The sequence below is a fragment of the Mercenaria mercenaria genome, chromosome 10 (genome assembly GCF_021730395.1).
Source record: "Mercenaria mercenaria strain notata chromosome 10, MADL_Memer_1, whole genome shotgun sequence".
Lineage (NCBI taxonomy): Eukaryota > Metazoa > Mollusca > Bivalvia > Venerida > Veneridae > Mercenaria > Mercenaria mercenaria.
This window is the reverse complement of record NC_069370.1, coordinates 21,493,098-21,517,539: the sequence shown is the minus strand read 5'-3', so window position 1 is coordinate 21,517,539 and position 24,442 is coordinate 21,493,098. Positions and strand designations below refer to the sequence as shown.

The following is a 24,442-nucleotide window of genomic DNA, read 5'->3' as shown; positions in this document are numbered from 1 at the left end:
TGGTTGTTATGGAAGAAACACTTTGTTGTTATGACCGAAGGATGCCGAAATAGCATACGATAAATATATAATCGCATGGGAATTATTAGGTGTCATTACGGGTGGTTAAATTATGATAATGACACTCATTATTTTGTATTTTATGTCTGCGATGCAAACCAAATGACCTTATCTATTGCAGGACCATAGCAAGTTTGCATTTTCTTTTCCAAATAGTAAATGGAATAGAAGCAAATGGCTCACTGCTCAACTAGATTTTATTACTATGAAAAAAATAAAACAGTAATGTATAAATTCTGAGTTATTGTGCTTCCACATACACTCATACTGTAGTGAACATTTTTGAGTAACACGAAAAAAATGCCAATGATTCTTACGGAAGGCCCGTGCGCAATGCTAACTGCCTAGTGCTAAATGCAATATACCCAATATTAATTATATTAACTGCTAACAGCCAAAATTTAATTTCAACTATTGACTGTCGAAATGGTAACGGTCAAATGCTAAATGAATTTAAAATGATAATTGGAAAAATGTGAGGCAATAAATGCATTTAATGTTTATAGCTTTCTGAAATAATTAGCGGATGAACGCATCTTGGCTTCATGCGTATAGCTTTGACTCTTCACAACATTTTTCTTAACGGTTTCCGTCTCATGTTTGCATGACCGCTATAACATGAAATTTCTTCACATCAGACTGATAGAACATTATGCATTTTTTAAAATATGTAACATTTAAAAAACATTGGACAGTAAACATTTTTAGTTATTTCACATTAAGTACACATGTAAAGTATTTGGCATATAGCATTTGTTATACAGAATGAAGTATTTGACAATTAGCATTAACCTTTTAACGGGCGTGCAGGCTGCTCTTGGTCTGCACTAGTCGCAAAGGCAAAATCACTTGCTGCCTTCAGGCTAAAGGTAAAGCATGTCGCACTTAACAAAATTCCTTCAACTTTTCATAAGATATCAATGTACTATGCGTCATTAATATTGAAATGATCCAAACACCTGATGGATTTCCAAAGGTACATTATAAAAAAAACTTGACACCAAATTTTTAAGGTTGTATCGTTTCTCATTATGACAATGACTTTGCTTTTTTAACTAACGAGTTCGTTATTTCAGACCGTGTCAGATCAGTTTCCACTATAACTGTGTGTAAACATTAAATTTAAAAAAAAAAAAAAAAGTTTTTCTTCAAGGTCTATTGAAACTAACTTTGCACTGGAAAACAAGCTGTTGTATGACTGTGCAATAGAAGTTATTTACTGTTGTTTATTGTTCTTTAAAATATCTAGTATAATTAATATGTAGAGTCAAACCTGATTCTAGCTAAATACCTTTTAATGTTGAACTATTTTTAAATATATTTTTTGTTGTATTGTGTGTCCATATCATTCTGTGATATGTAGTTTGTAAAGCGCTTTTGAACGTTTATTTTATAGATGAAAAGAGCGCTATAAAAATCTGGTAAATAATAATAATAAAATTTTGTATTGCCTTTTACGGTTGTTCGGTATATTGATGATGGTCCATATGTTCATATTATGTAAAACAGAACAGAGGAAAACAATATTTTAAACACAGTTGGTCGTCGTCATAACATAAACACAAATGCATGCATGCATGTATAATAGCGACAGTAGATACAAAATTAATGATAAAATTATCTACCAATCGCTGTTCATGAAAATATATATAGAAACTACACACAAAAGCATATATGCATACATATGTATACGATTATAATGTAGAAAAAGTGGAAACTCCACAAGTCGCCCAACACGACAAAAATGAAAATGTTGCAGGTTCTGTTTGATGACAGTAGCAGAAATGTATACTACCAGCCCGGGTTGAGCAGAACTCAACATCTGCACAATTTCCAAGTACAACAAACAATTTAGAGACATTCTCGGGTGTATTCAAACAAATTTTAATTCGATGTCAACCAAATTACTTACATATAATGAAAAATGTTTAATACAAAGAGTTAAGTGTGTTTTTTTCTTTGCTTCACGATTTGACACAAAAACTGCAAGTCTGATCAAAGAACTATAAAATACATTTTATTTTATAGCTCTTTGGTCTGATTAACAGTTTAGCATTGCATACTCTAAAAACGCTATATGTTTTGCTATAATTGGTTGTGTATAATATAAATCGAGAAATGCACTTTATTTACTAGATATAACTTGACCAAATGATATTCATCTTCTATATCATTTGTTTCACATGTTTCACATTGCCATATTTCTTTGTCTTCATGTTTTTATTTTTATCAGATGTGATGATTAACGCATTTTTACTTTATCATTTCTATGTTGTACACCTTCCAAAATTTCTAAACATGGCGTCTTAATTTCTGGGTATAGACAGAATGAAATATACATTTCCTACATATAGTCTCCAATCATTCTTGAAAATATAAAATGACAATTCCTAAGACTCTGGATACTGTGAAATCAGTAAATTTCGTGGGCATGAAATTTCGTGGTTTTGGTTAAAACGGCAATTTCGTGGGGATATGAATTCGTGGATTTCAATTTTTGAACATAAAATGAATGGGAATTTTACTTGTTCGTTGGGATTAAATTTCGTGGATTGACTCAACCACGAAATCCACGAAAATTAGTCTCCCACGAATATTAATGATTTCACAGTATAGCCAATATAGATCCAGAAGTTTGTAAAATACGAAACTTAAACTTTCAAATTTTGTGTCATACGCAGGAAACTGTGCCAATTGGTACGGATCCATATTGTTCGCATATCATGCATACAAATGCTGAAAGTGATAAACGAACAGTATGGATGTGGGGGGAAAACGAACATTGTGGATGTGGAGACAAACGAACAGTATGAATGTGGGGAAAAACGATCACTATAGATGTGGAGACAAACGAACAGTATTGATGTTGAGACAAACGACCAGTACGTATGTGGGAAAAACATGAACATTATGGATTTGGAGACAAACGAACAGTACGGCTGTAGAGACAAACGAACATTATGGATGTGGAGACAAACGAACAGTACAGATGTGGAGACAAACGAACATTATGGATGTGGAGACAAACGAACAGTACAGATGTGGAGACAAACGAACATTATGGATGTGGAGACAAACGAACAGTACGGATGTGGAGACAAACGAACATTATGGATTTGGAGACAAACGAACAGTACGGATATGGAGACAAACAAACATTATGGATGTGGAGACAAACGAACAGAATGGACGTGGAGACAAACGAACATTATGGATTTGGAGACAAACGAACAGTATGGACGTGGAGACAAACGAACAGTATGGATGTGGAGACAAACGAACATTATGGACGTGGAGACAAACGAACAGTATGGATGTGGAGACAAACGGACATTATGGATTTGGAGACAAACGAACAGTACGGATGTGGAGACAAACGAACATTATGGATGTGGAGACAAACGAACATTATGGATGTGGAGACAAACGAACAGTACGGAAGTGGAGACAAACGAACATTATGGATTTGGAGACAAACGAACATTACGGATGTGGATAAAAAACGAACATTAAGGATGTGGAGAAAAACGAACAGTACGGATGTGGAGACAAACGAACAGTATGGATGTGGAGACAAACGAACATTATGGATTTGGAGACAAACGAACAGTACGGATGTGGAGACAAACGAACATTAAGGCTGTGGAGAAAAACGAACAGTACGGATGTGGAGACAAACGAACATTTTGGATGTGGAGACAAACGAACAGTACGGATGTGGAGACAAACAAACATTAAGGATGTGGAGAAGAACGAACAGTACGGATGTGGAGACAAACGAACATTATGGATGTGGAGACAAACGAACAGTATGGATGTGGAGACAAACGAACATTATGGATTTGGAGACAAACGAACAGTACGGATGTGGAGACAAACGAACATTAAGGATGTGGAGAAAAACGAACAGTACGGATGTGGAGACAAACGAACATTAAGGATATGGAGAAAAACGAACAGTACGGATGTGGAGACAAACGAACATTATGGATTTGGAGACAAAGACAAACGAACATTATGGATGTGGAGACAAACGAACAGTATGGATGTGGAGACAAACGAACATTATGGATGTGGAGAAAAACGAAAAGTACTGATGTGGAGACAAACGAACATTATGGATGTGGAGACAAACGAACAGTACGGATGTGGCGACAAACGAACATTATGGATTTGGAGACAAACGAACAGTACGGATGTGGAGACAAACGAACATTAAGGATGTGGAGAAAAACGAACAGTACAGATGTGGAGACAAACGAACATTATGGATGTGGAGACAAACGGACATTACGGATGTGGAGACAAACGAACATTATGGCTGTGGAGACAAACGAACAGTATGGATGTGGAGACACACGACCAGCATGGATGAGGAGACAAACGAACATTGTGGATGTGGGGAAAAACGAACAGTATGGATGAGGAGACAAACGAACATTGTGGATGTGGGGAAAAACGAACAGTATGGATGTGGAGACAAACGAACTGTATGGATGTGGAGACAAACGAACAGTACGGATGTGGAGACAAACGAACATTAAGGATGTGGAGAAAAACGAACAGTATGGATGTGGAGACAAACGAACATTATGGATGTGGAGACAAACGAACAGTATGGATGTGGAGACAAACGAACATTATGGATTTGGAGACAAACGAACAGTACGGATGTGGAGACAAACGAACATTAAGGATGTAGAGAAAAACGAACAGTACGTATGTGGAGACAAACGAACATTAAGGATATGGAGAAAAACGAACAGTACGGATGTGGAGACAAACAAACATTATGGATTTGGAGACAAAGACAAACGAACATTATGGATTTGGAGACAAACGAACAGTACGGATGTGGAGACAAACGAACATTAAGGATGTGGAGAAAAACGAACAGTACGGATGTGGAGACAAACGAACATTATGGATGTGGAGACAAACGAACATTACGGATGTGGAGACAAACGAACATTATGGCTGTGGAGACAAACGGACAGTATGGATGTGTAGACACACGACCAGCATGGATGTGGAGACAAACGAACAGTATGGATGTGGAGACAAACGAACATTATGGATGTGGAGACAAACGAACAGTATGGATGTGGAGACACACGACCAGCATGGATGTGGAGACAAACGAACAGTATGGATGTGGAGACAAACGAACATTGTGGATGCGGGAATAACGAACAGCATGGATGTGGAGACAAACGAACAGTATGGATGTGCACTTGGATCCTTACAAGTCGGAAGCCTTAACGTTGATTTTCGTATGGCAGCGCTCAATTAATATAAGCTATGTTGTCTCATCAGCTTTAATAAGTGTATAATCACATTTTGCTCGCAAAAGAAACATAGGTGATACTAATAAGTACAACCTATTAATTCATTATTATAAAATATGTATATTCCTTATATAATATAAAATATGAGGCGCCCTTTTCCACTTGGTGGTACAAACTTCTTCCTGGATAATGCACGTGTGCACCGGGCATGAAGTACAACTGTCTTCGTTCTAGAAAGCTAACAGCACGAACCCGCGTTATCTCCAGTAATTGCTGCAATAGAGCATGTCTGAGATAATCTCTGACGGCGGGTCCAAGCACGTGTTTCGCCACAAAGGTCTGACCCCAAGCTCCGTCAGGTCCTCGTGCAGGAATGGAACAACTTACCATAGCAGAATATTGCCAAGATCAATGCACTGATAAGAAGATCTATTGAGTGAATTCGTGTTCAAGATTCTTATACATATTATTTAATGTGAATTATGCGTGCTTGGACTGAGGTCCAAATTAAGTCACCTCTGTACGTTTGATTGACCAGAAGTCACGGCATTACGTCATTTATCCGGAAAACCCTGAATAATACCTAGTAGCATGATTCATGGAATTGCAAGAAGTCCCAACGTGGGTAATACCCGTCTAAACACACAAACAGCGTCTATTTCATTACTAACTCTTTAAATTTAAATTTAGAGTTATTTGAAAGTAAGTATTTTTATTATGGTTGTGAGATATGGGGTTTTCACACTGCAGAAAGCTGTTGTGTGTTAAAATAGCCAATAGTTAGGTGAAAATAATGTATAGTTGTATATATCATGTTACTGTTGTACGAATGCAGAAATATATCCCAACAACAAATCATAGAGTACCTTAATGAAGACATTGCCATCTGTTTTAAGGTTTTTATGAAGTGCGGTTTTCTTAACATGTTGCAAAGATAACGAGATTACATAACATTTTTATTATCCAGAAATATGATAACAAGACTTCATTTCCATTTCTATTGTGTGTACATGTATATTGATATCAATATTTGTTGAGCCTGCTTTTACCTTCGTAGTGTGAAGCAGGTGGCATATATAGCATATCTTCTTATGAAAGAAGGAACAGAAGATGAATAGCATCTGTTATATATTTGAGCGTATATTGCATAAATATATATTGATAACTACCTTTGAAAAATATATTACTTTAAAAGTTTCTAGAACATTTTTCTCGAAAAAAAGCATGTGTTCTAATTTTGTTGCGGTAAGCATTATGATAGAAGGAAAATGGGCATGGAGTACTTAAGTACTTTTTTAAACATTTTTATATGATATTGCATAACATACAAGGATATGCATATAAAAGTGCGGTTAACTGTGTTTATTATTCATGTAGATAATATATTTATAGATGAATTTTAACGCATTCCGAATACTGACTATTACCACTTACCCTGCTAAATTTCTGTAATGAACTTGTCCATCTGTCAGTTTGGACAGTACCATTGACTGTTAAAAGAAAGGCACTGACTGAATGGCGAACAGTGCAGATCTTGATCAGACTGCACGGATATGCAGGCAGATCATGGTCTACACTGGTCGCAAAGGCAGAATCAATTGTGTCCAACATGGTTAGGGTTACTTTATTTATATAAGGCTTATTCATTTAATCCTTAGCCTGCTGTTGGCAAGTGATTTTGCCTTTGCGATCAGTGCAGACCAAGATCAGCATGCACTTCCGTGCAGGCTGATCATGCTCTGCACTGTTCGCTGTTCAGTCAGTAATTTTTCAGTGAACACCCATTTAAAAAATAAGTGATGCTACCCAAATTGAATGACGGACGAGTCCATTTTAGAAAAGGTAAAGGTTAATTATTGTACATCATGCCTGTTCGTTCTTGTCATACATACTTTAGATCAATCTAGATCAACAGCCCTGTCGACATTGTTTAATATTTCATCTGTTCAGGTTTATTGTTTTGTATTGTATTTTTAATGTTTGCCTTTTCATATTTGGAGGAAATAAAGAAATCTTATTTTACCAAAAACGTGTATTTTATGACTCCTTTTCATTTTAGAAAGTAAAATGAAAACAAGTTTCACGTATTACCATGTAGGGCAATATGTTGTTTAACACTTACCCTGCACAATTTCTATTATGAACTTGTCAACCTTTCAATTTTGGCAGTACCATCAATTGTTAAAGGGGATGCTTACCAAAATGAATGACGAACAGTGCAGACCATGATCAGACTGTACGGATGTACAGGCTGATCTTGGTCTGCACGGGTCGCAAAGGCAGACTCACTTGCCACCAGCAGGCTAAGTGTTAAATGACTCGTAATAGACCAAACACTACAACTTCAATGAACTTATATTTTGAAATTTAATATACATTTTTTTCATTTATAATCTCAATTTGATTTAAATACATAAATGATCTTTTCTATACAGCAATCCAATTAATTAATGTCTTTATTTTTTTAACGAAATGCTATAACTAATAGTGTAATTATATACATTTTAAAGTCATGAGTAATCAATACTACCCGTAATGCACCTAAAATGTAAAATTGTTTGATAGAACAAGAAAATGAATGAAATACGAAACCTCTGTCTGTGCGTTTTATAATTTGGGCTACACCTAAAACTCTCCTTTAAAGGTAATCAGAAATTTTCGCTTTTATACTTGGATATTGAAATGACAGTGTACGTCTGTTAAGAAAATAAACAAATAAACAAAAAATAGATATAAAATGATGTACTAACGCCCTTGTTTGTAATGAATTAAATGACTTGATTTCCGTCATCGTTTGCCGTGTATCGCATTACAAGAAACGACGCACCTTTATACCAATTTTTAAATATACTACGTTTAGTGCTTGTGTCTTTATGCATGACTAGGACGCGACTATTGAATTTCTTGATGAAAAGGGGTGGCCCATTTTCAGAGCAAAGGGCGTTATTCACCTTTTAAATGAAAAGACATTTATGGAAATAAGAGCGTACGCTAAATAAATGAAATAGAACTGTTGGTGTTTCAAGGAAATATATTTCGTAAAATTTATAAGTGGAATATTGTTATTTTTCAAAAGCGGATTTTTAAAAATAAATTTGAAGATATATTTTGGTGTTGCTGTCAAACAGATGTGGATATTTTTCTAGAACTGAACTGGATATTTCTAATGGTAAGATAACTTTATTAATCAATGGAGTAAAATGAAGCAAAGTAACGACTTCTTTTTGAAATTGTCGTCTGCAAACATACATTTACACTGATTTTTTAATTTTTATCATAATATCTGAAGAGAATGGAACACCAGGTGCTGTTTAAGAATCACTTCACTACTGAGTGTGTTGTTGTTTTGGGGTAAATCTGAGAACAGGTTTGCTAATTTGGTATCAATTTCCAGCCGTCTTTTACTAATTACATAAAAAATGCCACATTAAATGTTTACAAAGGAGTGACGAATGGGTAAGATATTTTCATAGTTAGTACTTAAAACATCTGAGAAAATATTTGGTACTGTGGTAAGGATTCGGGGTGCTGGTAGGCGTTTTGCTCCAGTATAACGTTACAAAGTTGCTGAAATAAAAAGAAATACATCTTATTAAAGAAATGACTGATTACAGATGAAACAGGGCATATGTGTAACATCGACTAAACTAGTTAATTATCTGTTCATTAAAGAATGAAATGTAGTCCTTCGCTAAAAACAAAATATTTCTTTGCTGACATAGCGTCGGGCAAATTATCAGTTGAAATATTGATCGAATTTTCAAGTACATATTTTAAATACCACAAATTCTGAATGAATTTTTTTCAAATATGTCGAGCTATGTAAAATGATACGAGTGTGAACCTACTATGAAAAAAAACATGAAGAAAGGAGATAATGCTTCTGAAAAAAAGGAATGTCTTAATTTCACATTTCAGTTGGTTCATTTTCTACAACAGATTGTGCTTTATTTTTCATTTTTCTTCTTTACGCAGTAAAAATTAATTTGACCTCTAGGTATTGTTGTCAAAATTCCGACAGGTAATTTTGAGGTATCCACACCCGTAATACATTAACATTAGGGTCAATTTTGACCAAGTCAGCCGTGTCGTGCCCACTGACCATTTAAAACCTTAAGGTCAGGACGCGAAAAATACCACATCGTTCTCATCGCATGTCCGACTAAATTAAGGGGTAATTTCTAAAGTACAGTGAACTCTTTTGATTCATAACACTGGTAAATGAAATTTCATATCTTTATGAGAAATCTGATATTCCGTTGACGATTGGTAGCCCCAATATACCATAGTAATGACATTGTATAATTTATACATTTAGGTGTGGTAAAAATGACACATGAAGGAAACTTCGCATTTCTTATTGAAAGCCATATCATTTTATTTTATGCTTATTGGTGAAATACTGGAAAATAGCAGTGAGATATAAATCGATATCACTCACAGTGCCGAACTTCTTTTTTTTCCAGATAAATTATCTCCCTTGAAATATATTCTTTAATTACCTCCCTTTGCCTGCCTTTAAAATTACTGGATTATACTAATACTCAAGCCATACACGAGTCATGAACTGCTAGACAATCCTATATAGAACAGGCTAGCTATATAATTAAATTTGCAAAAGAAATAATGCTACCTTTGTCAGCTTGGTTGCTAGGTCTTGCCATTCATGTAGCTACAGATGTGTTTCCTCTACTTTTTTCCATTGGTTCACTATCGTGTGGTAGATATTACTGGCGACAGCACATTTAGCTGGTTGTTGTCTTAGTTAATTATCACAAGACATCAACTCAAGCTTACGTAATATGCCAGCATTTTCGTCGAAGTACTTGATAAATAACAGCAGTGGTATTTATGTGTAGAAAAAATAAGAGGCATCATTTTGTCTACAGCCTTTTAAAGTTCCATTTGGCATTTGTTGTTTATCTCTATATAAGTTTTGTTTGAACATATGCTGGATACGCATGCTTAAAACGATACAAAGATTATATTCTCAGTAAATGATATGTTGCCAACGACAACCAGAGTGATAAAACAATAATTAGAGGTGACTGTTGATGGCATATCAACAAATCGTCTAAATATAGACTCTGCTGGAAAAGTTAAACTTTTTTCGACGTAGTCGTGTTACAGAGCTTTCTTCAAACATTCGACTTTCTTGAAGTACAAAAAAATACAGATTTTAAAATAGTTAATTGCAGTGGCAAGATATATCAGAAAATGAAGCCATAAGACAAGCACTTCGGAAAATAGGACATGTCCACTGATCTTTAAGGTTTGAGCTCTGGGGCTGTGGTTTGGGTGTTCTGTGCTTCCGAGAAATCTACCCTTACCTATTATCTTTTGATGATACCCTCTATAGACAGGCATGACTTTGTTCCGGTGAAAGAGTGGAGGTTTTTTTCATACTAAGGTATTTCTTCAATAAAATGGGCAATTTCCGCTGTATTCTAAATTACCAGTAAAGATATCACTATGTTAAACATTGAAATTTGAGTCCCTACACGATTACAAAGCTCTTCAGATATGGAATGAATCATTTTAAGTTCAGTGGAGAAAAAAAATGTCTTCTTGGGAACAAACTGTGTCGGGTTTTCCCAGCGCTAGAATATTGACGCACCAAATCTATATCTCAACATTTATCGATATGTCACAGGAATGATATCAGTAATGTAGAATAAAAAGGTATTCTCCTGGCTAATGAAGGTTAGTGTAGAGTAGAACTTTTCACGCCTGATTATACGTGCTGGTATAAATCTCTAATTTACATTCCCTTGGCTATTCGGAACAGTGTTTTAAAAATTTGACGAAGGCATAAAACGTTACACTCTTCTACTTTGGAGGTACCCAGCATTATTTAGATTAACTAGTTGGTAGGAATGAAGACCTGCTTTCCATTGTCGTAAATATTTATCACGTGAATGTTCCTTGTGTACCAGGCGGCAAATGTTCCAAACATTTCGGAACACTTCTTTTTCACTCCATAGAGAGTGTGCAGAATGTTTTGAATTTGACCATGGTGACTGTTGATACAGCAAGACACAATATTACGAAGTATTATGCCGTAGTAAATATAAAAAAGACCCATTAATTTGCCATCCAGACGAACATTAGTTGAAGTGTGTTCTGGCACATAGGTTGGAAGAGTATTTATGACAAATCATGTTCACTTTCTTTGAACATCAAAGAGTTCGAGCAAAAGCCAGCATTAACTCATGTGCTACATGCAAACAAACCTTTGAAGCATTAAAAATTAACTGTAAAAGAACAACATACGATAAAATATTTTAGTTCTCAAATTCGTGAAGCAATGATAGTGACGTGTTTAATGGCCAATGATTGTGCTGATATCAACATTGTGTCAGATTTATGTCTCGATACGTCTGTTACTATTTCCGTTCCCGTCTCGGTCCCGTTCGGACCCGTCTCTATACAGATAATGTATGTGCACACAGAAAAATGAAATAACAGAGTAAGATTTATATCCGCGTCGTGACAAACATCGTTCGTGGGATTGCCTAATATATTTTCTCTGGTACACGCGCACTCTTGAACGCGAAACAGTGTGAATGTGAATTAGATATTAAAGTAACTATATATTTATAAAATTCAACCGCTTTTATGTAAATAAGAAACCTAATCCTATTTACATTTAAACAATGGTACATAATTTAACTCATTTTGTTTCAAGCTTGGCATCTGCTCTGCGTTACGATACGTTGTACAATTTTGCAAAACTGAAATATTCATTAACTGATTTTATATTAAACAACTATGAAAATACATCAAACTAGAAGAAAATGTGTTTTGTCTCGGCGAAAAAAAAAGGGAATTCGATCTAAAACCAAAGCAGACCTATATTCCCTGTTCCCCCCCCCCCCCCCCCCCCCCCCCCCCCCTCCAGTTGAGCATCCAACGTAATATATTCAAACTGACGCAGCCGTCCAAAATAAATATTTCTATTCTATATACAGTTTCTTTAGAAGGGATATTTTAATTTTTCTCCGTGTTCTAGTGTTGTTTCGTACCAGTAAAATTATATTTGATAATCACACAGTTTTGGAACAGTAGGATTATAAGGAATTCTTTCATTACCTTTTTATACAATTTAGTGCTCCATAGTTTATGTAGTGGTGGTCCATAGTTTATGCTATATGAGAAGTCCCTGAATTCAAATGCTTATACCTATACTAAACATTTTCTTAACTGTCAAATTCATGTTTGATATTAAAGTGTTCTCTCTATTATGTCTAGACCAGATTAGAAAAATGGTACATTAGTTTTCCTATTTTGGTATACTTATTTTACGATACTGGTCACTAACAGTTGTAATCAGGCAAGATCTTACAATTGTGAATGGATGACAATGTATCTTCCCAACCTGAAACAAGATAACATTTAAACATAAACAAAAATTTACAATATTCTGTAAGGTCTTTATAAAAGGTGTTGAGTATTTGCACAACTAAAACACTGTAAAACATTGCAACAATTTTATCAATGTGACATGATCAGACTGTGTCAGCAGAAATGTCATTAAGTCATTCTTTTATATACAATTGTCAGTTTTGCAATGAAACGTAGTGCCATTTCAACTGTGTATGTTATTGCCATTTCATTTATATCTAATTTCAGCTAGCTTTTCAACTGTGTATCTTATTGCCATATAAGACTTGCATAATTATAAAATATTTACATCTTGTGGATTTTTAGGCAAATATTTTGTAGAGAAGGGCCGTCATCCGTGTAAGAAAAACGTGTGATCCAGCTCGATTTCGTTTTAATAAGCTTTATTGTAATTTGATACAATGTATTTACTTGAAAATGATATTATCTTTGCGATTAGTATAAAATATTTTAAAGACCCAACCACTCGGAGGCTTACTTATGCCGTCACAACGTAACGACGTCATCGCTGAAAGTCAATGTGTGTTTTTGGCTCCGCTTTTGAGTTTATGTGTAATCATGTGACTTTGTTTAGACCAATGGAAACGGCTATAAATACATATTTAATGATAGTGCATATTATATACAATTACAATGTTCAAAATAAATATGGTTCACAGCCTTAAGTTAGTAAAGCAAATATAAGTGTTATAAATAGCTTATATCAAAATTACTTAGAACTTGACAACAGAGCAACACATTATCTTATGTCGTTCACACATCTGAATAAATCTTGGACATATTTTTTTTTTCAAAAATTGTTAAAGTGTATGTAAGTTTTTAGATATCACATACACATGAAGCTGATAGCGTGTATTGTTTACCTGAAAGAAATAATATATGTTTGCTTAGTTTGACTTAAGGTCGCACCGACACAGTTCAGGTCATATGGCAACTTCCCAGCTTTGATGGTGGAGGAAGACCCTAGGTGCCCCTCCGTGCATTATTTCATCACGGGCGGGCACGTCGGTAGAACCATCGACCTTCCGTAAGCCAGCCGGATGACTTCCTCACATGAAGAATTCAATGTCCCGAGTGAGGCTCGAATCCGCATCGGCGAGGGGCAAGTGATTTGGAGTCGGCGACCTTAACACTCGGCTAAGGAGGCCCCGAAAGAAATAATGTCAAGCGATAGAAGTTGACGTTGATTTTATAATTCAAGGATTTACAATATCTGCTAACAACCACAGCGCATGCGATGATGACTTACTATATTTAAAAAAAAAAATATGCAAGAGATTTTAAGTTAACCAAAAAATGGTTTTATGTTCAGATCTTTAGATGGGAAACCTAATAGTATTATTTATTCTATACCTATTTTATCTATCCAATCGCGAACGTTCATTTGCAACACGTGACCGTACAATATATTACGGTATTTGGATGCACGTGCGTACACAAATCCTGTATTTTCTGTATTTGGACGCACGCGCGTACAAAAAAATCCTGTATTTTCTGTATTTGGACGGTTCAACAGTCCCATGTCAATCATACGATAAAGCCCGAAACGCGTGAAAATGTTCCGAATGTAAATCTATGTATAGAGTTTGATTATGCGTCTTGAAATCTGGATTTAATTTGAGTTTTTTTTTGTTACAACACACAAAAACGATTCAAGAGATAACAATGCTATCTGATTTAGATATTAAAACGTTCGTTAATAATCAAAAACTTATAAATACAGTAAAAAGGATCATCAGATGTTGGAATATTTGAAAAGTCGCTAAAAGAAGCCGTTCCGGACGAAACCTAGAAATTGGTATCAGCCCTGACTGTCTGAATAGCTACCTCAGCATTTTTTTTTTTTTTTTAACGGTTAAGAAACAAAATGGTGAAGATTATGAATGGCAGCGGACGGGCGGTCAGCATCCAAAACATGTCTGCTCTATTATTCAGTTTCCGTCGGATCTTCACCAAACTTGCTGACAATGTTTGTGGGCATTACATCTCGGCAAATTTCGATAACCAGCCAAATTGTACCAGACACTCTTTGATTATAGTCCTTGAATTACTCGAAAAACGGGGAATTTAGCCTTGTCCGCTCTTTTAAGTCGAACAGTTTTCATCCGATCTTCACCAAACTTGCTGACAATGTTTGTGGGCATAATATCTCAGCCAAGTATTATTACCACCCAAATCGCCAAATGGCTGTTGTAGGGAGGTTGCACCATATACTTTTTTTAATGATGATACGCAGAAAAAACAACATTCAATGAATTACGTATATTACGTATGAAGTGAAATAAATATAGAATAAAAATTAAGGTTATTTAAGGTCTAACATTGTTCTGTATAATATATATTTGCACTCATACCAAGCTGGGGAAAACTAGAAAAGGCAGGAATACAATAAAACATTTTTAATTTAAACTATTATTATAGTAAGATAAAATAGATACAGAATAAAAAGGTTATTTAACATTGTACTGTACAATACAAGATATATTTGGACTCGTACCAAGCTGAGAAAACCATATTGAACTCGCCTAGCGGCTCGTCCAATATGGTTTTCTCAGCTGGGTACTCGTCCAAATATATCTCCGTATTGTACAGTACAATGTTAAATAACCTAATAATATCATTATGGTTTATCATCATAAAGGTAAATATTTGTCCCGCTGCTGTTACAGAAAAACATATCTATGGCAAAGTCACGTTTTAATGGTAAAGTAAGCCACACCTGGTAATGTAATACGTAAAAAAAAGTCATTTGGGTTACATTTCAGCACGACTTCATGACCGAGAATGACAATTGCAAACACATATATTTGTACTTTCTACTATCCTCAGTATATGGTTAAGAGATATACACCGAAAAAAATCTCCAAGTCTCCGTGAATGCTTTTTATTTTTAGCACTTTTCAGAGCTATTGCTTTTAGCTGTTTTGTGTTATTTAGAATACACTTGCGTACAACGGTCTTATCTTTTTTTTTTTTTTTTTTTTTTTTTTTTTTTTTTTTTTTTTTTTGGAAGTCATAAACATCTAAAAATAGTAGATCCGTAACGACAATCGTCAATTTCCGTTTGTATACGTTATCTCCATATGTGATTTCGGTATTCTCCGGTTGTTTTATGAAAAGTAATTTGAGCCGCGCCATGCGACCAGCATGGATCCAGACCAGACTGGTCAGAATCCATACTGTTCGCTAACCGTTTCTCTAATTGCAATAGGCTTTGAAAGCGAAGAGCATCGATCCAGACCAGACTGCGCGGAAGCGCAGGCTGGTCTGGATCCATGCGGGTCGCAAAGGCACTTTGTTGGTTTTCTCATGGTGCGGCTCATTTCCTGTTACGGTCCCGAAGGGTACCGAAATCGCATATGGAGGTTACGTAAACGCACGGAAATTGCCGATTGCCATTGCGGGCCCATTATTTTAATAGAATAGATGCAACGGAGATGCAATGCAATCAGTTTCCATGTCTGTCTAACGTCTACCAGATGTCGTAAAATAAACGGTAAATGGTACCTCGTGTGAACATATTCATTATAAAATGTTATTTTTAAAGTCGTCCTCCTTACATAACCACTGTCTGTATCTTATTCATATTTCAAGATGGTCACTGTAGATTCAATGATGAATTTATGTTTCTATCATCCAGCCACACAGGGTCAATGTACACAAATTTCAATTCAATTGCCTAGCTTGAATGTTTCGCTTTCTTTGACCAAACATACTACGTTGTAATAATCTGGGCGTTGGTGTAACATCTTATAAAATTACAATAGATTGGGGTTTTTTCTTTCATACTTATTTAAGAATCTGATGTAGAGCATAAATTACATTTGTCATTAGAATTCTGAAATAACATTTGTACAACTAACCAATACCGCCAGAGATGCGCCGCATATCGACCAAGTGAGCCGAAGGGCAACTCCAGGGCATCCATTGTCAAGCACGCCAGATAAAAAGCTTAGATTATCTCTCAACCTTAAAAGATGATTATATATACTAAGATATAGGAGTAACTGTTTCTTTTTTTCAGATTACTGGTTTTAAGTGGTTACATTTTAAAGATGAAAAAGTGTCATAGCTAAAAGGCGTAAAATAAATTTAATTTTCGTAAACTTTATTAATTTGAGTTGCATATTTTAATTTTTTACAGAGATGAGAAACTTTAAAGAAGGTCTGCTTTTAATTACACTGTTTTATGTAACGGCTATATGTCTAAAACAATGTTATGGAGCTACGCAAGCCCCGAACACGGGACAACCTACGCAGGACGGGACGACCACCCCGACCGCTGAGACAACCACGACCGCAACCACGACGACGACTGCAGGAACAACGACCTCGACAGAAGCACCCACGACCACCCAACAGGATACAACAACTCAAGCTGCAACAACTGCGCAACCAAAGCAATATTGTGGAGATTCTTCAAATGGTAAGCCGGTTTTTAATTAACAGATTTCATATTGATTAAATGAAAAAAAAATCGAAAATATGTCAATTTCACAATTATTTTATTTTTTTAAACTACAATAATTATTATTTTCATAATTATCTGGAAAAATATCGACCCTTTGGTGACGTGTTCAAACTTTTTAGGCGGACATTTTTTCTCATCTTAATAATCTATAAAATGTAACTAAAAGTAACTGCAATTCCAGTCGTACAAACTTACTGACACATGTTTTTGGAAGATATGCTAATAAATTACCTATATACATTGTACTGTTAAGGGTTTGTAACGCTTTTTAACAATGCAGAAAATCGACATTCTGATTATCTCACGTTTGTTTTTATTCACATTTATGAAACTTAAAACTTAAAATGTATTTACTCTATGCGAAACTTTATAGAAATAATCAGATGTAAAATTTCTACCCCGCCCATGAACGTGTAGCTTTAAACAGTGATTAACTAAACTAGACCTATTGTAATAATTTCCTCAAAGGCCAAGTAATGATTTGCTCAGGTATATACAAAGGCATAGACAAATTAGACCGATTTTCCTTTTTACTTCGGCCTATATTCATTAATAATTCTATTATTAAATCAGTTTTATGTTTTGAATAAACTATTAATTAAGGTGAATAGCAGACGACAAAACCAGATGACGTATAATATTATTGATTGATTGGCCTCGACCATGGGACTGCTTTTCGAACATCCCCTTACAGATAAAAATGACAAAAAAACAGTCAAGTCTTAATTTCACCATAGATCTCACTTTTGCAGGTGGAATCTTTATCAATGTCGAACCTTTTTGTTTGATTTTGCCTACCAAATGATTGTTTGAAGTTAGATTCTTCTTCATAGTTCATCAATGTTCCTGTCCGTCTATAGAATATGTTTGGCTTTTATTTTCATGCACATGGACGAAATTATTTTCATGCACATGGACAAAATTATTTTCATGTACATGAACGAGATTATTTTCATGTACTTGGATGATAATGAATCCATGATGGTAAATATCGTTTATATTTTCATCTAACAAGCAACAGATATTATGGCTTTCGTGCACACCAAGTGCCATGCGCCACTCAAGTCCATTTTGGTTTAAAAAAAATGTTTATAAATGTCTTTTTTTTTAATTCAGGTCTTTTTCTTCCGTTTGGTGATGCAGAAGGTGATACTCGCCTGAATAAGATGGCCGACGGTTGCCATGCGCCCTCAGCTCAAACTAACGATTATAAAGTGGCGTTCGAGGATAAATGTTTCAAGAAGTTTCATGTAAGTTCATCTTTTCATCCATATTTGTCAGCAACAATTAGTAATTAATAGATGCAAATAATTGATTTAAAGCAACAAGTAGGTTATTTACAGTAACTTGTGAAAAACATAAATAACACGTAGATAGTTGACAGTAACTGGTAGGTTATTTACAGTAACAAATGAGTGACATAGAGTAATATTACATAATTGACAGCAACAAGTAGTTTATTTACAGTAACAAGTGAGTAACACGCAGATATTTGACAGCAACAAGCATGTTATTTACAGTAACATGTGAGTACTATACAGTAACACGCAGATATTTGACAGCAACAAGCATGTTATTTACAGTAACATGTGAGTACTATACAGTAACACGTAGATATTTGACAGCAACAAGCATGTTATTTACAGTAACATGTGAGTACTATACGGTAACACGTAGATAACTGACAACAACAAGCATGTTATTTACAGTAACATGTGAGTACTATACGGTAACACGCAGATATTTGACAGCAACAAGCACGTTATTTACAGTAACATGTGAGTACTATACAGTAACACGTAGATAATTGACAGCAACAAGCATGTTATTTACAGTAACATGTGAGTACTATACAGTAACACGCAGATATTTGACAGCAACAAGCATGTTTTTACAGTAACAAGTTAGTAATAACATAGAGTTTCAAGTATATAATTGACAGCAACAAGTAGGTTATTTACAGTAACAAGTGAGTAACAGAGTAACACGTATACAATTGACAGCAACAAGTTGGTTATTTACAGTAACATAGAGTAACATATATACAATTGACAGAAACAAGCAGGTTATTTACAGTAGCATAGAGTAACACGTAAATAATTGACAGCAACTAGTAGGTTATTTACAGTAACAAGTTAGTAACATATAGTTACACGTAGATAATTGACAGCAACAAGTGGGTTATATACAGTAACAAGTTAGTAACATAGAGTAACACGTAGATAATTGACAGCAATAAGCAGGTTATTTACAGTAATTAGTGAGTAACATAGAGTAAATACGTAAATAATTGACAGCAACAAGTAGGTTATTTACAGCAACATGTAGATAACTGACCGAAACATGTAGGTAATTGACAGCAATAAGTTTGTAGTACGTTACTGACAACAATAAGTAGTGAATTGCTGACAAGTAGGTAATTGATAGCGGTAAGCCGGTAATGGACTGCAATAAGGAGGTACTTGTAAGCAATAGCTAGGTAATGGAAACAATTTATAGATAGATGGACAAATAAGTTATTACTTACTTTGATGCGCGCATGTGTAGTTTCGAAAGCTACGGAATCTTTTTACTGGCATTTCCAATTGCTCGATGACGTTCTTAGTTCCGGAAGTAATTTGACTAAGAATCAAGTAGGTGTCTACCGACCTATTTATGTATACCACTGTTTTCAAGAAATCTCTTAACCTGACTCAATTATTATTTTGCAGATATGTGTTAACGGCCTAGTTTGCTTACAAAACCCTTACAATGGTTATGTTGTGCCAAACCACGGACAAAAAGTAAATGTCTTCAACAATAGATATTGTATGGCACCGTTCTTGACGAATTTGGATACTACGAACGGCGGAGACGTCTGGTTCCACGAATACGACATTACAGTCGATTGCAGTTTGAAAACTGACTCCGCGGTACAGAAGGCTCAAGAACTTTTCGCAAAAGAGACTGGCGATCTTGCTTCAAGCTTTAGTCCCGTATATGTTCTTGTTGTAACATGGGATTCAGTTGCGAGAGAAGGCGGGCCCTCATCAGAAGTGAGTTTTAAAATTTATCACATGCTTTGTAAATATGTATATGGCTTTCACGAATATATTTGTACAAGAACTAACTGAAGTCAATATCCGGCTGTGACTTGACTATTTTCTTTCATATCACAACCACGTAAGTTTGTAAAATCTTTGGTTCACACTCGAGCAGAATACAACACCCCATGTAAAGCTATAATTTCGAAATTTTGACCTTATAACTCGAGGCAGTATCTCGAAAATTCGTGTTGATAGGCCTAAATAACACAGTAACATACACCTGTCACTTATGCTCTTCCGTAGGATATAGGCTCTCCAAACTCGTTCGTTCTTTTATTATTTTTATTGGGTCTTGTCCAAATACATCGCTGCATTGTACAGAACAATGTTAAATAACTTAATATCAATTCAAATGATTTACAAACAAGCAAAACCAGGGACGGCTGAGAAGTCAAATATTCATCAGAGTACACCATTTGACACATATGTGCTTAAACATTTTACTCAAGGCACAGCGCTGTGATCCCTCTGGCTCAGACAAGCTCTCTCTCGCAAGAAATCCTGAACCTGCTCTTGATTTATCGCTGTTTTTTATGTTTCTTTCAGACTGTAACGTTCCAACTGCTTTATGCGTCGAATGGGATTACTGCGTACTCGTTTTACGTGTACAAGCAAGGCGGTATGGGTATACCAACAGGAGAGGTGTTCATCGGACAAATTGTCAATGGGGCACCGGAAGGCGTTTGGAACGCGGCGGTCAGTGACGACCAATACAGAGGTGTAGATGAGACACTTTCTTGGTCAGGCGGTGGTAAGATACATAACCATGTTTTTTTAATTAATGCGTCAATGCATTTTTATGTGCGTAATGTACATAACTACTTACTCCTCATAAAATAAACAAACGTGTTTGTAAACGCGTGATTCACGTGGCGGACATCGTCTGCTGTTGTTCTTTATACTCTGTTCAATGGCTTATCGTATAGGAAAATTCAAATTTTACATTTGTCCATGTATATTTCTCTGTACCTAGTCCATAATTCCGTTTTTATTTCTTGTAGAATGTTACGGGGCCACAGCATACTCTCACAGTGCGAGTGCGTGCCAAAATACCCCTGAATTAACTTGTAAGAAATGGCACAGTTGTGAAAAGCAGAATAAGGCAACGTACTTGACGCAGTTTAACTCTCTACCACGTTGTCCGTGTTCTAGCGCCCAGACTGGTGCCAATTTCGTCCCAAAAAACATCTCGACAATTACCACAGAATATTTCGTTCTGAACTCCGCTGCGGTGGACATTGACTATGGAAAGGTGAGTGTAATACACTGTTGACATGTTCGTGTCAGTCTAAAGATGGTTCGCTGCTTATTTGTTCGTTTTGGGTTTTTTTATTTTGTTTTGTTTTCTTTTCTTTTGGTGGAAGAAAATCCTTTCATAATAAAAATGCGCTATGACCAAATCAGTACATTATTTTACAATATTTTATGATTACTGATTAAGTAATCTGCACATGGAATGTATGGAATTTATTGAAAATAAGGGGAGGTAACAACAGCAATAGTGCTTCCAGTTTTATTGTTAAACAGAAAAGGCAGCTATCCAAAATGGAGAATAATTATGCATAACTATATACGTGGTTAGAAAATCACTACTTTTATTGGTTTATATTGACCTATCCAGTAAGAGCAAAAGAGGAAGGTAATAAAAAACAACCCCCACCCCCGCCCAAAAGAAAAACAAAAACAAACAAAAATCAATGAATTCAATCATACTTTCTATCATGTTACAAAATGTAAAAAGTTTTGACAAATATCTGATCTACCATTTAGATGATAATATAGGAAATAAAAAGGATATTAACACATTTTATGTTCATAACAAAAATTGTGACAGTCGCATTATAAACAAAGCCATTCAGACCCTTTTAATACTTGTACACAACTAACACTAATATATACGATTTGCAGACATGCGGGTATCGAATACTAGAATCCGGGAGTACTTCTTTCGTCAGCACTGGAAACTATCGTGGATCTTTCGCAAAGAATAATCCCATATCAAAGAAAGCCGACTACCAACAGTACGACCGTTACTATAGAAATGTGTGTTGCGACCAAGCGGATTTATGTGACCTTTACTTTGACGTGAGGCCCGCATCACAGAACTGCACATCTACTTCGACCTCGGCAACAAGTAAGATGTGTTGCAAAGAGTCAAAACACTGAACCTAATATACACTTACTACATTTTTGTATCACATATTATGGGTCACTCTGAACCCATATGAGATAAAATCAGTTCAACTTTTAAACTCTCTTTAAGGTCATAAACCACTGTATGAAATTGTTTGATGATTGTCAAAAAATAAATATTTTAAATACAAACCATGATTAAAAACATTTGATATATCTAATGCAAATTTAAATCTTTTTTTTTTTTTTTTGGTGGGGGTTGGGGGGGCAGGGGGCGAGGTGTTTTGTTTGCATTTCTATTAACAAATCTAAAGTCACAAAATGTGAACATGCAATACTTGTATGGCATATTAACAACACATTTTACTGATTCTAGGTAATTCCGCTGGCGACCCTCACTTCACCACCATCGACGGGCTGTCTTACACGTTCAATGGACACGGCGAGTATCATCTCCTTAATATAGACAACATCGGTTTTGGAATACAGGCGAGAACGGAGCGTGTTCTTGCCGTTAACGGAACGTCTGCCGACGCTACTGTTTTCACAGCGTTTGCAGTAAAGGGTACTGATTTTTGGATGCAGGTAACATTCTTGTAAAAACATCCTGTATTCAGTCAAAACTCATTGTAATACGATGTGACTTTAAATGATCTTAGTGATTTCAATAATAATTTTCAAAAAAAGCCAAGAAGATAAGTGTGCAGAACTATGTATGAAAATCCAACTTTTTTACTTTGCGTTGTAACTCCTATCGAATCGTCTCAGTTATGGTCCGTACATAACAGCCGTACGCCGTTTATCAACGTTTCAATGCAAGTGTACATGAACGTTCTTTCTTAATTGTACATGAATGCTACATGAATGTTTTTTTTTCTAAATTGTACTTGAATGATCCTTCTGCTCTTACTTCCCAGCGTAAGAAAAACTGTTTGCTTTTTTTTTAATATAGTCATGTTCAGAGAATCTTGGTCGTAGATCATTTATTGGGACATGCAATAATACAAAAACGTTGATTCGCTATCTTGATAAAGCTCCTTTTTTTTTCAAAAGAAAAAAAAGGGAAAAAAACGCTTTTAAGTGATTTATCAGATTTTTTTCTGCCATGTTACAGGTTGAATTGAACTCCGATCGCACATTACTTTCCGTTTTGTCAGGGACAGGGAAGTCTTTGGAGAATCACGTAGATCACACGTTAAATTACTACTCACAAGGAAATGAGTTTAACGTGAACGAAGCACATCTTTCTATGAGACGAACTGGAGAAACACTTTTTGTGACATTCCCGGAGGCAGGTAATGGTTGATAGATACAGTCATACCTATATATAAAGACCGCCTGTCAGAAAGGACAAAGGTAGTCTGTATTGACAGTAGCAGGCCTCTTGTACCAATAAATATTGTCAAAAAGAGAAAAGGCTGATATTTCAAGAAACGTTACGTAATTATGGTATTTATGCACCTTTGTTTAAAGGCTTGACAGTATTTTCTGTACAAAGACACACAAAAAAAGATCAGAAGTTTTAAGAATATCACAGAACCAATGTATTTTCTCTCTGTAGAAGCCTAAGATCCGGTAGTATGTGGGAGAAACCGATGTTGTGGGAAGTAGTAAACTGCTGTTGACGATACAAACAGCACAAAGGAAACAGTTTTTTATGTATATTATATATAGCTGACATTATTGTATTGTGCGTTTTAATCGACCTGGCGGGGCGGGGGTTTGTGATGATCCACTGCATTATTGTGCGGGATATGTAGCATATTCGGCAACCTGATTTCTTATTAAGCGGCCATCTGCCTTACATAACAATTATATTGCTCAACCATTTTTGCTCGTTTTTTTTTTGTGTGTTTGTGTGTGTGTGTGTGTGTGTGTGTGTGTTTTTGTTTGTTTGTTTTTTTGTGATTACCATTATTTGCATAAGTCAGAGATTAACTCCGCCCCCGCCAGGTCGTATAAAACGCTTAAACGCACAATAACATTATCATTATGTATTT

At 35.5% G+C, this 24,442-nt stretch overlaps 1 protein-coding gene across 1 annotated transcript in view; it reads left to right on the top strand.

Annotated features, from left to right (window-relative positions):
* The first annotated feature begins 8,206 nt into the window (after positions 1-8,206).
* The window catches only part of LOC123559692 (uncharacterized), an 87,961-nt gene continuing 71,725 nt past the window's right edge, over positions 8,207-24,442 (top strand). Inside the window, exons 1-9 of the mRNA XM_053516805.1 lie at positions 8,207-8,517; positions 16,897-17,178; positions 18,340-18,473; positions 19,935-20,258; positions 20,856-21,060; positions 21,311-21,561; positions 22,218-22,443; positions 22,819-23,027; positions 23,557-23,737. Coding sequence (XP_053372780.1) covers positions 16,899-17,178; positions 18,340-18,473; positions 19,935-20,258; positions 20,856-21,060; positions 21,311-21,561; positions 22,218-22,443; positions 22,819-23,027; positions 23,557-23,737 — 1,810 coding nt within the window. The 5' untranslated portion in view covers positions 8,207-8,517; positions 16,897-16,898. The remainder of the gene's footprint in view (positions 8,518-16,896; positions 17,179-18,339; positions 18,474-19,934; positions 20,259-20,855; positions 21,061-21,310; positions 21,562-22,217; positions 22,444-22,818; positions 23,028-23,556; positions 23,738-24,442) is intronic.